Below are 13,850 nucleotides of genomic sequence, written 5' to 3'. Positions count from 1 at the left end.
ACCCCCACCTTTCTAACTTCGCCCCCACCCTGCCTAACTCCGCCCCCACCCCCCCGCCTATCTAACTCCTCCCCCACGCCCCCGCCTGCCTAACTCCGCCCCCACCCTGTCTATCTAACTCCGCCCCCACCCCTCAGCCTGTCTAACTCCGCCCCCACCCCCCCGCCTGTCTAACTCCGCCCCCAACCCGCACCTAACTCCGCTCCCACCCGCCGCCTTTCTCACTCCGACCCACCCCCCCGCCTGCCTAACTCTGCCCCCACCCCCCCGCCTGTCTAACTCCGCCCCCTCCCCCTGCCTGCCTAACTCCGCCCCCAACCCCCCCCTCTACTAACTCCGCCCCCGCCCCCCCCGCCTGTCTAACTCCGCCCCCCCCCCCCGGCCTGCCTAACTCCGCCCCCACCCCCCCCGCCTGTCTAACTCCGCCCCCCCCCCCCCGGCCTGCCTAACTCCGACCCCCCCCCCCCCGCCTGTCTAACTCCGCCCCCACCCCCCCGCCTGTCTAACTCCGCCCCCACCCCCCCGCCTGCCTAACTCCGCCCCCACCCCCCCGCCTCTCTAACTCCGCCCCCACCCCCCCGCCTCTCTAACTCCGCCCCCACCCCCCCGCCGGCCTAACTCCGCCCCCACCCCCCCCGCCGGCCTAACTCCGCCCCCACCCCCCCGCCGGCCTAACTCCGCCCCCAAGCCCCACCTAACTCCGCCCCCTTCCCCCCACCTGTCTAACTCTGCCCCCACCCCCCCCGCCTGTCTAACTCCGCCCCCAAGCCCCCCTACCTCCAACCCCACCTCCCCGCCTGTCTAACTCCGCCCCCACCCGGCCTTCCTAACTCCACCTCCACCCCCCCGCCTGTCTAACTCCGCCCCCACACCTCCACCTGCCTATCTCCGCCCCCACTCCCCCGCATGCCTAACTCCGCCACCACCCCCCCGCCTGACTAACTCTGCCCCCACCCCCTCCTAACTCCGCCCCTAGTCCCCCGCCCTATCTAACTCCACCTCCACCCCCCGCCTGTCTAACTCCGCCCCCAAGCCCCCCTACCTCCAACCCCACCTCCCCGCCTGTCTAACTCCGCCCCCACCCGGCCTTCCTAACTCCACCTCCACCCCCCCGCCTGTCTAACTCCGCCCCCACCCCCCCGCCTGTCTAACTCCGCCCCCACACCTCCACCTGCCTATCTCCGCCCCCACTCCCCCGCATGCCTAACTCCGCCACCACCCCCCCGCCTGTCTAACTCTGCCCCCACCCCCTCCTAACTCCGCCCCTAGTCCCCCGCCCTATCTAACTCCACCTCCACCCCCCGCCTGTCTAACTCTGCCCCCACTCCCCCAACTCCGCCCTCACCCCCACGCCTGTCTAACTCCGCCCCCACCCCCCCCGCCTGACTTAACTCCACCCCCACCCCCCCGCCCCTCTCTCTGACTCCGCCCCCACCCCCTCCGCCGGGTGGGCGGTAGGAGGCAGAGAGGAGCAGGGCAGGGGCTGAGAAAGGGGCAGGAAGAAAAGGGCCGAGAGAGAGGCAGAGCAGCAAAGGCAGCAGCAGCTCTTTCCCTCTGCCCCACCTTAGCTCCGGGCACTCTGCTGCCACCTGCCCCTGCCCCACCTCAGCCTCTGCAGCAGCCCTGCTGTGCCCCCAGCAGCTTCCCTCCCGCTGCTCCCCACCGCTGCCTAGGCCAGCACAAAGCTCAGCTTTCAGCTTTTTCATCCAGTCCTGCAGCTCAGCTCAGTGCAAAATGTCTGCTGCTGCCTGCAGCTTCTCTTGACCCTGCCCTGTCAGCTTCCTGAGCCTGGGCCAGCCTCACCCTGAGCCGCTCTGCCCCTTGGAGGCTGCAGCCCAGGCCCAGGCTCAATGCTTCCCACTCTCCAAATTAAACCCTCCAGCTCTCCAGAGTAACCTTTTGTTGCTGTGGCACAGCCCTGCCCTGCCTCCTCTGGGCTCAGTGCCCAGCAGCAGAAGCCACTGCAAGGCAGAGTAGATGCAAAGGTTCCTCCACCCCTGGGGCACTCAGGAGCAGCTCCAGAGTTGAGCCTTACTTGCTTGGCCTCAGCCCCTGCTCTCACTCTGCCTCCTGCAGCTGCTGCAGCTCAGCTGAGGCCAGCAGCCTGCGACTGCCTCTCCGTGGCCCAAGCAGCAGAGTGGGGAAGATCTCAGCCTTGTGCTTCATTAGCAGTGGGGAGAGGGACATGGAGTCCCCAGCAGGCCAGGTGCTGCTGCCTCTCACTCCTGTCCTTGCTCAAACCTGCAGGGGGCCCAGCAGAGCGAGGGAGGTTCCTCTCCCTTCCTACTCCGCTCTGCTGTGGTTCTGCAGAAGAAGGTGAGGCTGGAGCAGAGGCCAGAGCCAGCACAGGGCCTGCTGATCAGGTGGCAGACTGGCCAGAGCTGTGCCAAACCAGAGCAGTCTTCTGGCAGAGCTTTTGTGGTGCTTTTTCTTTTGCCTTCTTTCTCTCCCACTCTTTCTCTGCCTCACTTTTTCTCTCCTCGTTGGTTTTTGCCTTTAGCATTGCTGCTTTCTTTCCCTCTCTTTTCCCCTGCCTCAGCTCTGTCTCGCTGTCCTGTCTCCAGCTCTGTCTCAGCTGGGCTGCTGCTCCTTGCTCCTCCAGACCACAGAGGCCTGCATCCTGCTGCTTCTCCCTCTCACGGACACTCAGCTGCCATTCACTCTCTCTCCCCATCCCTGGCCTCAGCTCTGCCTCATCCAGAAGCACCTCCAACCCGCAGGCAGCAGTTGGCCTTTGCCATGTGCCCATGCAGGCAGCACAGCTGTGCCGTGCTCCATGGGCCAGCAGTCAGGGACAGCAGCCAGCACTGCCCCCAGCACCACACCCCACATGCAGGGCCTCAGCTTTCCCTGAAGGCAGGCAGAAAAGCCTTCCTGCCCTCCCAGGGGCACTGCAGGCAGCCTGCACCTGCCAGGCCCTGTGCAGCTCTGGAAGCCCAGGGGCTGATGTGCAGAAGCACCTTGCAAGCTCCAGGGCCAGGCCTGGCTCTGCTCGCAGGCAGCTCCCTGCACGGGGGCACAGCAGAGCTGGGCTCAGCTCCGCTTCCACTCAGGGGCACTGCTGGAGAGCAGCACACAGCCAGGCCTGCTACCTTGTGCCTGCCCACGGCCAACTCTCTTTGCCACGCTCCAGCCAGGAATGCCTCCCTGCAGCTTGCCATCGAGGCCAGGTCCTCCGGCTCTGGGCACTGGCAGTGAGTCCCTTCTGAGTCCTGGACGTTCATCTTGGGAGGTCTGCTCGCTGCAGTATGGAGCTGCACCTTCTGGCCAAGGCATCCACAGGCACTGGAGCAGGAAGGTGAGCACAGTGCAGGCAACTAAAGAACTCCTGTCACGCTCTGGGCCTCCAGGGGCAAACACCCAGCAGCACCAGAGCCCAAGGAAAGCCTGCAGCCAAAAGGACCAAATCCCTGTCCCACAGCACTGCCTCAAGTGCTGCCTGAGCTCCCAGCCTCGGCCCTGCTCCAAACTGCAGCATCCCTGCCAACTCCTTCACAAGGATGCCATTGCCTGGCACTTGCTACCATCTCACCACACAACTCTCAAAGCCACACAGCTGGGCAGCAGGCCAGGAGAGCAGCCTCCAGGCAGCAGGACAGAGGAACTTATCTCTCCCAGGCTCTCCAGGAGCACCTCACCTCCAAACCACCCCACACCAACCCCCAAGCAACCAGGCTCTGACTGGCTTACCGAGGCAGCAGCTTGCAGGTCTTTATGAAGGGCTGCAGTGCTCCTGGGCTGTGCTGCTCAGCCTGCAATGTTCACCTTGGACCCTGACAAGCAAGCACAGGCCTCAGCACAGAGGTGCACAAGAGCACAAAGCCCCAGAGAAGCCTGGGACACAACCTCCCCTACAGCAAAAGCAGCTCTGGCCACCCTGTGCTGCCTTGCTGGGACACAAGAACACAGAGAGCAGAGCCTGGCTCCACTCTGAGCTCCTCACCGCTGCAGGCCTCCTGCCAGCTCTTGGACAGACGCAGTTCCCCTGCAGGCATCCTCCAGGTGGCCCTGCAGGTTCTGCCCTGCTGTGTCAGACCCAGAAGCAGTGCTGGGAAATAAATACACCTGTCCTCCTGCTCCAGGTATGGACAAAGGGACCTCACTCTCAGGCACCTCTCTAACTGCAGGCCCCAGGCTCACAAAACAAAGCTGAGTCGCTCCCAGGTCACTCCCTCTGCTCTTGGGGCACAGTTGGCTCGAGTGCACTCAGACAGCTGTAGGGCAGCCACCTGCTGCCAAGAGAGAGGCTTTCTCCATACCTTAGCTTCAGATCTCTCCAGCTCCTCCTGCAAACTGACATTCTCCCTCTGCAGCTCACTGCTCTTCTGCTGCAGGCAGCTGCTGCAAAGCTTCTGGGCTTCGTGGGAGGACTCTGCCAGAGGCTGCACTCTGCCAGCGTGCACAAGCTCCTGCTGCAGCTGCAGGACCTTTTGTTACAGAAACGGAGTTCCATGAGCAGGGAGAGGTCAGGCAGAAGCACACAGGAGGAAAGAGGCTTTGACTCAAGGCACTGTGTCATTACCTGGCTCTTCAAAGTGCTCAGCAGAGCAGGGCAGGCGATTCTGCCCTTCCGCTGCACTCTGCTGTGGCTCCTCCTCACCTGCTGCATCCAGCTCCCCAGCACAGGGAAGGCATCAACCAGTTAAGAGCGGGGCCAGAGAAGGCCACAGGAGGAGACAGGGAGCTGGAACAGCTCTGCCACAAAGGAAGGCTGAGCTACAGCTCTTCAGCTTCGCCTGAAGCAGGCTGCTGGGGGATGTCATTGCAGCCTTTCAAGGGAGAGAGATGGAGAGAGAGACGTTAGCGAGGGCTGCAGGGACAGGACAGGGCCTGTACGTGGCATGGGCAGGAGCTGGGGGCTGCAACCGTGCAGCTGATGGATGGAGGTTCCTCTGCCCTCCCAGTGCCCTCTCTGCAGGCAGAGGACAGCAGCAATGGTCTGCAGCTCTACTGAGGGCTTTCTGCTGGAGGCTCTGCCCCTTGGACTCTGGCCTCACTCTGAAGGACGCCAGCAATGTCCATGGCTCATCTGAGCCCCTCAGAGTTCAGCGATCCTCTAAGGGGCTATGGAGAGGCCGACAAAGGCAGCCAGAGCCTGGCCCCAGCTGGGAAAATCCCCTCAGCTGTGCCCGTGCTGCCCTTTGCCGGCTCTGCCAGCCGAGGCCGTGGCAGCTTTGCCACGGGGCACTGCCCACCCCCACTGCTCCTTCGCCCCCAGCCTCTGGGCGCCGACTCTCTGCCACTCACCTCTGCCGGCTGGGAGAAGCAGAGGCGATGCAGGCTGCCGCCGCTGGCGTCTCGCTGCCGCTGGCCTCCACCGGCAGCCTCCGTCGCCGAGCACCGCGGCCGGACGCCTGCAGGGCTCGGGGCGGCTCCCGCCGGCGGGACGGAGTCGGACGGCAGCCGCCGAGGGCCGTGGCGAGGCTCGCCTGGGCCGGGCCGGCTCTGCCCCCGGAGCCACTGCCAGGCGTCTCAAGAGCCTCGCTCGCCGCCTCTCGGTGCTGCAGGCTCCTGCTTTGCTCCCTGCCTCACTGGCGGCTGTGGGGCTGAGAGACTCCGAGCTTCGCCCTGCCCCGGCTCTGCGCTCTGCAGGCAGGAGGAGGCAGTCAGCTGAGCACACAGCACCAGCGTCAGCCACACAAACTCCTCCGCCCGGGAAGGGGCCTCTGGCTCAAGGGCCACAACGGCGCCCACAACGGCCGCCAGCGGCGCCCCACAACGGCCGCCAGCGGCGCCCCACAACGGCCGCCAGCGGCGCCCCACAACGGCCGCCAGCGGCGCCCCACAACGGCCGCCAGCGGCAGCCAGCAGCTCTTCGCCCCACCGCCGCGCTTCGGCGGCTGCACTGCGCCCCGGCTGCTATGGCAACAGGGCCGCGGACGCGCAGCGGCACTGTGACAGCAGCAGGGACAAAGAGGGGAGTGCCCAGGGTGGGGCAAGAGAGCAGACAAGGGGCAGAGCCCACCCGGGCCCAGAGCGGAGCGGGGGCTGCCTGCGCCCCCCCTGCTGCAGCTCGGCCAGCCCAGGCCTGCAGGCTGCTCTCCACCAGCACCCCCAGGGCTTTCCTGCAGGCAGCAGGACCCCAGCACACTCCCACCCGGCCTGACATAGCCCCCGGGGCCCCGGCACACGCCGCCCCCAGGCACTCACCGCAGCCGCTCCGGTCCCGCTCCGCTGCCAGCTCCCAGCGCCCCTCTCCGGCTGCTTCCTCCGCAGCACTCTCCAACGGGGCCGCCGACCACGCCCCCCGCGCTGATTGGTCAAGGGCCGAGCGCAGCCTCCCATTGGCTGCGGAGCGCCTCGCGCCCCACCCGCTCCCGCCCCCGCGGCCAGCCCCTCCCCGCCCCTCCCTCCCGCGCTCCGCCCGCTCCGCGCAGCGCCCCCTGGGGGCTGCAGTGCTGCCGGTGCCTGGCACCGCCTCGGGCTGCAGCCAGCCCCGGCCCGGCCCCGCTGCGCCTGAGGCGGGCAGAGCCTGCGGCCCCAGCGCCGTGCGGCCGAGAGAGCCCAGCCGAGGGCCCGGGGCGTGCTGAGCGGCTCGGGGCCCCGCACGGTGCCAGCCGCGGCCGTGGCTGCCCTCACAGCAGGCCTGAATGGCAGCTGCGGCACTCAGCGGCTGCTGACGGCTCTGGCCCCAGGGAGACCCCACGGCCTCAGGCTCCCTCATTAGCGTAACCCGCCCTTAATTACCGGGGCTGGGGAAACGGTTTGGTGCAAGGGCTGAGCTCCCCCAGCTGCCTCTGCTGCCTTCAGTCTCTTACCTGGAGACAGGAAAGGGAGGGGAGCCAAGGCAGAGGCTGCAGGGGACTGGCACCGAGCGAGGCTCAGGGCTCAGGGCTGGCGCTCTCCTGGCAGCAGCAGATGAGAGCAGTGCTGAGCCCGGGCCCTTTTCTGGCTCCTCTCCCTGCCACCCCACGGCTGCTCTGTGAGTATCTACCTGGCTCCACCTGCAGCACTGCCTGCAGTGCTGCTGTGCCCGGCCCAGGGAGGACCTGGAACTGCTGAGAGGGTCCAGAGGAGGCCACCAGGGTGAGGGGAGGGCTGCAGAGCCTCCCCTGCGGGGCCAGGCTGGGGGAGCTGGGGCTGTGCAGCCTGCAGAAGGGAAGGCTCCAGGGAGACCTTAGAGCAGCCTTGCAGTGCCTGAAGGGCTCCAGAGGAGCTGGGGAGGGACCTGTGACAAGGGCTGGGAGCGCCAGGATGAGGGACAGTGGCTCTGAGCTGGCAGAGGGGAGAGTGAGAGTGGAGGTGAGGAAGGAATCCTTGGCAGTGAGGGTGGGCAGAGGCTGGCACAGGTTGCCAGGGGAGGTTGTGGCTGCCTCCTGCCTGGAGGGGCTCAAGGTCTGAGCGAGCTGTGCCGGTGGGAGGTGTCGCTGCCCATGGCAAGAGGTTGGAACTGGATGATCCTGAAGGTCCCTTCCGACCCAGCCCATTCTCTGCTTCTCTGCCTCTGTCCCAGGAGCAGGCTGTTGAAGGAAGCTGCCCAGCAGCGTGGGTCCTGCAGAGCAGCAGCGTTTGCTGTCCCGCAGGGCGGCCAAGGGCTCTTGAGGAGGCTTTCTTCAGCTGGCTGCAGGCAGCTCGGTGATTCACTGTTTGATTGTCTCCAGCCATTAGGAGGATGTTGCCTCCTGTGCTTGGCCTCTTCTGAAGGATTCTTTGGCAACTGCTCTTTGATGGCTGCTAAACGGCGTGGAGCAGGGATACAAAAGGGAACTCTTGCTCCTCTGTCCCACAATTGCCCTAGGGGGAGAGTTGGCCAAAGGGACCGATCCTTTCTTGGCTGCCTTCTTTCTGAAGGCAAACCTAATGTTTGTCCTTCCCTTCTTGAAAGGCTGCTCCTGTTGAACACAATTTCACACAATTATAATGAGGTGACTCAAGAGCAGAGAGGTTAAAGATGAGCTTCACATGGTTGCTGTAGCTGCTATTTCATTTACAATTTCTGTTGGCTGTGGCATTTTTGTCATGTTAAGGGAGAAATACTGAAAGCATTTCACATGTCACACATTTTATGAGCTGTCTTCTGTAGAGCTTATCAAGGTCTTACTCCTCTTGATGCATGTTTCTTTGAGAGTCAGTCACTGCTTGGAACCTTGAGGTTTGGACACTTTACCTATGTCCTGGTGTCCACCCAGACTGGGCTGTTAGAACTGGGGTTGTGCAGCCTGGAGAAGAGGAGACTTAGGGCAGAGCTCATTGCTGTTTACAACTACCTGAAGGGAGGCTGTAGCCAGGTGGGGTTGGTCTCTTCTTCCAGGCAACCAGCAACAGAACAAGGGGACACAGTTTCAAGTTGTGTTGGGGGAGGTCTAGGCTGGATGTTAGGAAGAAGCTCTTCCCAGAGAGAGTGATTGGCATTGGAATGGGCTGCCCAGGGTGGTGATGGAGTCGTCGTTCCTAGAGGTGTTGAAGCAAAGCCTGGCTGAGGCACTTAGTGCCGTGGTCTGGTTGATTGGCCAGGGCTGGGTGCTAGGTTGGACTGGCTGAGCTTGGAGGTCTCTTCCAACCTGGTGGATTCTATGACTAGTGCTCCATTGCTATTAATTATTTTAGTGAGAGGAAAGCAGCCTTATTTCTCTTTCCAAATGCTCTGCAGGAGTATTTTCCTGGTGAGGAAAAGAATAAAATCTAATATTTCATAGCCCATAATGTAGTATCCAGGAGTAGATGAGATATTGCCTGTCTCTGTCAGGCAAAAAGGAAATGAGGACAGCCTTTGAATAGCCTCCTTCTCTTTCAAAGTGGCAAGAGTATGAAAGGAGAATGACTTGCAAGCCAGAAAATAGAGTGGGGGTTGTCTGGCTGTCCCCATACCAGCATGCAGTAGGATGCTGAAGAAGTAGATCTGTTTGTAGAGTAAAGCAGCTTGTGATGAGGTTCCAAGATGTGTAATGTTTTGGAGGCATACCTTGGGCTACCACTGCTGTGGGTTCTAGGACTCAACCTAATCAGCAGCTGAAGCACATCTGCTCTGAGTATTCCCAAATTCAGTTCAGTTCCTGCTTGCTGAGTCCTCCACCTCGTGTGGTTTGGATGCAATAAATGGGGCACAGAAGGGATTCTTCTGACCCCACAATGCAGTCTGAACAAGAATGGTGATGCACCATATATATCCAGAATAGGGAGAAGGTTTGGAATCTTCAATTACTAGCAGAATGTTGCAGCAGAAAGATTGCTTCTGAACTGCTTCCAAGGTTGCTTCTGAAGCTGCCTGTATTTAAGCAGCTATGCTTTAAGCTGACCTGTAGGGAAGCAAGTTAAATGGGAAAGGCAGCACAGAACTGCAGCCTGGAACAAGAAGGAAGGAACCACAGAGCACTGGCATAGGCTTCCTAGAGAGGTCATGGAGTCTCCTTCTCTTGAGCCTTTCAAGGCCTGTCTGGATGTGCTCCTCTGTGCTCTGTGTTAGATAGGATTGTCCTGCTCTGGCAGGGGGGTTGGACTCGATGATCTCCTTGTGTCCCTTCCAAGCCCTAACGTCCTGTGAGCCTGTGAAAAAACTGTGTCAAGTGAGATCCTAGAGGTGACAGGTTTATTCCTGAGATGGTTTAATGTATATTAGACCTTAAAAACTGGAGAAAAGAGAAATGAGGGCAGATAAATCTATCTCCTGTAGATCCTGTAGCAGTCAGTAGATCTGAGGGAGCGCCGTTAGGCTTCATTGGAGCTTTAATTCCTCTTGAGCTGGAACTTCCCAAAGAAAGGGCTGGCATGATTCCATGGAAAAGCTTTGCTTTGTTCTACCTTTTCTGTGTTTGGGATTTTTTTTATCTGTTCTTACAAAAGGATTTGGTGGTGCCCAGCAGCAGGACAAGAGGTAATGGGCATGAACATGAACAGATGATGTTACGTCTCAACACAAGGAGGAACTTCTTTAGTTTGAGGGTGGTATTGCTCTGGAACAGGCTGCCCAAGAGGATGCAAAATCTCCTTGCCTGGATTCAATCAGAGGTCACCTGGATACCATCCTGTGCACTCTGCTCTGGTTGAACCTGCTCTGACAAGGGAGCTGGCCTAGATGATCTCCAGAGCTCCCTTCCAACCTCTATCATTCTGTGATTCAGGTCTGTTTGAAAAACCAAAGCACAGTATCAGCTGGACTCTTCCCTTTGTGAGTAAGCCAAGAGTTGTGTCCTCTTCTCTCCAGAGCACTTCAGTTATCCAAGCTTCTCTGTAACCTCTGCTGGTCGGCAACATTGTCAGTCCCTGCTGTTTATGACCTCTTTCATGGTTGACTTGAATGATTATCCTGGCTAAAGCTTTCTGTGCAGCCTCATGAAGAGCTGCAGAGGTTGTCTAATGACAGCAGAGCTGCCTTTTGCTGTTACCCTCTCAGTGGTTTTGTGAGGACAGAGATGTAGACTGAAAGACATTGCTTTGTTCTGCTCTCCTGCCTTACTGTGAACCAAAGGACTGAAACAAGCATTACACCAGCCTGCAGTCTTAGTCGTGTGGAAATATAGGCTGAAATATGACACTGTGGTCTCTTGGGCCTTGGCTAGTTGCTGACACTGCTCAGTACTAGTTAGTCAGAGGAGTGAGCCTGCTTACTACTAACAGAACAAGTCTTAGGATCTGCTACTTAGAGAACAGGACTTGTGAGGAGCAGCTTGTTTAGTGTTGAGAAGAGGAGGCTGAGTGGAGACTTCATTGCTTTCTACAACTACATCCCTGAAAGGAGATTGCAATTAGAAGGGGCTCAGTCTCTTCTCCCCAGTACCAGGTGATAGAACAAGAGGAAGTGGCCTGCAGTTGTGCTGGGGAGGTTTAGCTTGGAGATAAGGAAAAGTCTTTCCTGCAAGAGTGGTCAGGCATTGGAACAGGCTGACCAGGGAGGTGGTGGAGATACTGGCTTTGGAGATGTTGATGAGCATTTCCACCTTGGCTCCTGTGGCTTCAGGATGCCTCCCACGGGAGAGGAGAGATAGTGCACACCTGGTTAATGAGAAAAACAAGGTGTTGTGTGTCAAAGACTGGGTTGTGGTTGCCTAGGTGATGCTAATGTGTAGATGAGTGCTCTGTGCTCAAGTCTATAGATATGATGTCAGAACGAGCAATAAAGGTCTCTGGTGGGATTCACATTGAGTCATCTGGAGTCCATGTGGTATCCCTTGGCAACAGGTGGTGACCTACAGCGCACTGCTGAAGGCAGCATCCGTGGCTAACATCCATTCTCAGTCACTCTTATTGCCATACATTTCCCTAGCACTCACAAGCATTTGGATGTCTGCCCAGGTGCTCTCTGTGGGGCTGTTTGTGTCTAACACAGGGTGGAATGGATCATAGAATCCTAGAACAGTTTTAGTTGGAAGGGACCTTAAAGAGCATCTGGTTCCTACCTGCTCTGCCAAGGGCAGGGACACCTCCTGCTAGATCAGGTTGCTTCAAGACCTCATGCAACCTGGCCTCGTATGCTTCCAGGGAGGGAGCATCCACAGCCTCCCTGGGAAACCTGTTCCAGTGCCTCACCACCCTCTGTGTAAAGAATTTCTTCCTAAGATATGCTTAAAGCTGGAGGTCAAGTCCTGGTCTTGTTTCTGGGCTGCTTCTGCACTGCTTAAACTGGACTTTGACATTGTTCCTGAGCCGGCAGTTGGCAGAGGGTGGTGCTTTGCCTCAGCATTTTGCTTGCCTCCCTCTCCTTCAATCTTCTGTTTCTTACAGGAAACACCTGTCTCTTGTGTACTGGAGAAGGAATGGTGTGTGTGCCATCCTGTGCTGGCTTTGCTGCCATCCTCAGCATCCTCCACTGGAAGGTCAGGAGTGCTGTGCTCTGCCCAGAGTGCAGCTTGTCTAATCTTAACAGACCAGTGATCTCCTCAGCTGTGCTCCTGAGAGGGAAGTTCTTCATTATCCACAGAGAATTTTTCTTGTAATCATGGTTCTGCTGTTTCTTCAGGTGCCTGAATCTGTGTGCTCCCACTTGTATTTTGTTCACAGCAACCTTAACATCTTTCTTAGAGCTCTTTAGGATGCGCAGGCAGCAGTGCATGCAGTGAGATGTGTGCAAGCTGCTGCAGTAAGACAAGACCAGCAGCAGTGCTAAGAAGGAATGCAGTGAGCAGTGCTGCCAGGCTTTTCTCTTTGAGGTAGGTACATAGAATCAGTCAGGGTTGGAAGAGACCACAAGGATCATCTAGTTCCAAGCCTCCTGCCATGGCCAGGGACACCCTACCCTACATCAGCCTGGCCTTAAACACCTCCAGCCGTGGGCCCTCAACCACCTCCCTGGGCAACCCATTCCAGCCTCTCACCACTCTAATGCTGAACAACTTCCCCTTCACATCCAGTCTGAACTTACCCATCTCCAGCTTTGCTCCATTCCCCCTAGTCCTGTCACTCCCTGACAGCCTAAAAAGTCCCTCCACAGACTTTTTGTAGGCCCCCTTCAGATGCTGGAAGGTCACAATAAGGTCACCTCATAGCCTTCTCTTCTCCAGCCTGAACAGCCCCAACTCTTTCAGTCTGTCCTTACAGCAGAGCTGCTTCAGCCCTCTGAGCATCCTCATGACTCTTCTCTGGGCATGCTCCAGCACATCCACATCCTTCTTGTAATGAGGGCTCCAGAATTGGATGCAGTACTCCAGGTGGGGTCTCAGCAGATCAGAGCAGAGGGAGAGAATCACCTCCCTCGATCTGTAGGCCACATTGTAACAGAATGACAGGGGTTGGAAATGATCTCTGGAGATCAAGTCCAGCTCCTGTGTCAAGGCAGGTTCAGCTAGAGAAGGTCACACAGCAGGACTGTAATGTCTCCAGAGATGGAGCCTCTTCACAGCTCTGTCAGCCTTAAGTTAAAGATCATCCTGATGTTCACAAGAGGAGCACACATATGTTCTAGTTTCTGCCTCTTGGCCCTTGTCCTGTCACTGGGCACCAGTGAAAGCAGATTGGTACCATCCTCCTGGCACCCACCCTTTAAGTGTTTATAAGCATTCCTGAAACTCCTCCCCCAGTCTGCTTTTTCCCAGACTAAAGCACCCAAATTCTCTCAGCCTTTCCTCATGAGGCAGATGTTCCATTCCCCTCACTGGTTCTGTAGCCCTTTTCTGTCCCCTCTCCAGCGAGTCCCTGTCATTCTTCAACTTGCAAACCCAAATCTGATTTGCCTTACACTGAACACAGTCCAAGCAAGGTAAAAAACCAAATGCAAAACATCCCTGTGAGAAAGATTGGTTCTGCAGGAGTTCTGCAGTTGTCCTTACTCTGCATACTTTTCCTTGGAGCCAGTGATGATGTCTCAATGAATTTGTACATAGGTACAAAAGAAACTAAAAACCTAAGACTGTGCTGCAAGAAGAGGAGTTTTGTTGTGTGCTCCTTTTGCTCAGCATAAATTCATCCCTGAGAAATGAACACAACCTTGTGCACTGCAGGATTTATTTTGTTACAAACCTTCTCATTGATTTGTCAGAAGGTTCTTGTGCTCACCTGCCAGCTAACATCACAGTGACATTTTTAAAGGCCTTTCTTCTGTGCTGAGAGTGTGTCCTGTTGCACAGTGTGGTTTTGTCTTGGTTCTCTCTCAATTGCATCCTTTAGGAGTTATTTCACAGCCACTTTTAGACTGGAGTGTAAATGTAAAGGGTAAATCAAACCCTGCAGGACCTTTCCTCCAGTTGGGGCATTTACATGCAGCTCACTTGCTGGCTGGGCAGCCAGCTCCTGTGTCAGTTCACCTGCTAAATAGAGAAGCCTGAAGGAAAGTTACCTGTACTGAGGTTGGCAGCTTTCTAAAGGCAGGTGCTGGATGTTAATTCACCTCTGTCAGAGGTGAAGTGCACTGGTAGGAACACATCAGAAGCTGGGAACTGCTGTGTGTGTTACCTGTAATACTTGGTGTTGGCTTGGATCAC

At 58.0% G+C, this 13,850-nt stretch overlaps 1 protein-coding gene and 2 long non-coding RNA genes across 3 annotated transcripts; 1 reads left to right on the top strand and 2 right to left on the bottom strand.

Moving 5' to 3' along the window:
- Nucleotides 1-2,835: 2,835 nt before the first annotated feature.
- LOC135174129 (uncharacterized) lies at nucleotides 2,836-4,960 on the bottom strand. The gene is made up of 2 exons (XR_010301744.1): nucleotides 3,691-4,960; nucleotides 2,836-3,285 (listed from the first exon to the last, which is right to left on the bottom strand). It is a non-coding gene; the product is annotated as an uncharacterized LOC135174129 (long non-coding RNA).
- Nucleotides 4,961-5,037: 77 nt separating this feature from the next.
- LOC135174102 (spidroin-1-like) lies at nucleotides 5,038-6,664 on the bottom strand. The gene is made up of 2 exons (XM_064141350.1): nucleotides 6,151-6,664; nucleotides 5,038-5,586 (listed from the first exon to the last, which is right to left on the bottom strand). Exons 1-2 carry the CDS (start codon nucleotides 6,662-6,664, stop codon nucleotides 5,120-5,122), a joined length of 981 nt encoding a protein of 326 aa, XP_063997420.1. The 3' UTR covers nucleotides 5,038-5,119.
- A 109-nt stretch (nucleotides 6,665-6,773) lies between these two features.
- LOC135174167 (uncharacterized) lies at nucleotides 6,774-11,957 on the top strand. The gene is made up of 3 exons (XR_010301768.1): nucleotides 6,774-6,922; nucleotides 11,659-11,750; nucleotides 11,894-11,957. It is a non-coding gene; the product is annotated as an uncharacterized LOC135174167 (long non-coding RNA).
- The last annotated feature ends 1,893 nt before the right edge of the window (nucleotides 11,958-13,850 follow it).

This window comes from Pogoniulus pusillus, unplaced genomic scaffold, assembly GCF_015220805.1.
Source record: "Pogoniulus pusillus isolate bPogPus1 unplaced genomic scaffold, bPogPus1.pri scaffold_47_arrow_ctg1, whole genome shotgun sequence".
NCBI classification, from domain to species: domain Eukaryota; kingdom Metazoa; phylum Chordata; class Aves; order Piciformes; family Lybiidae; genus Pogoniulus; species Pogoniulus pusillus.
This window is presented reverse-complemented; position numbering and strand designations above follow the sequence as displayed.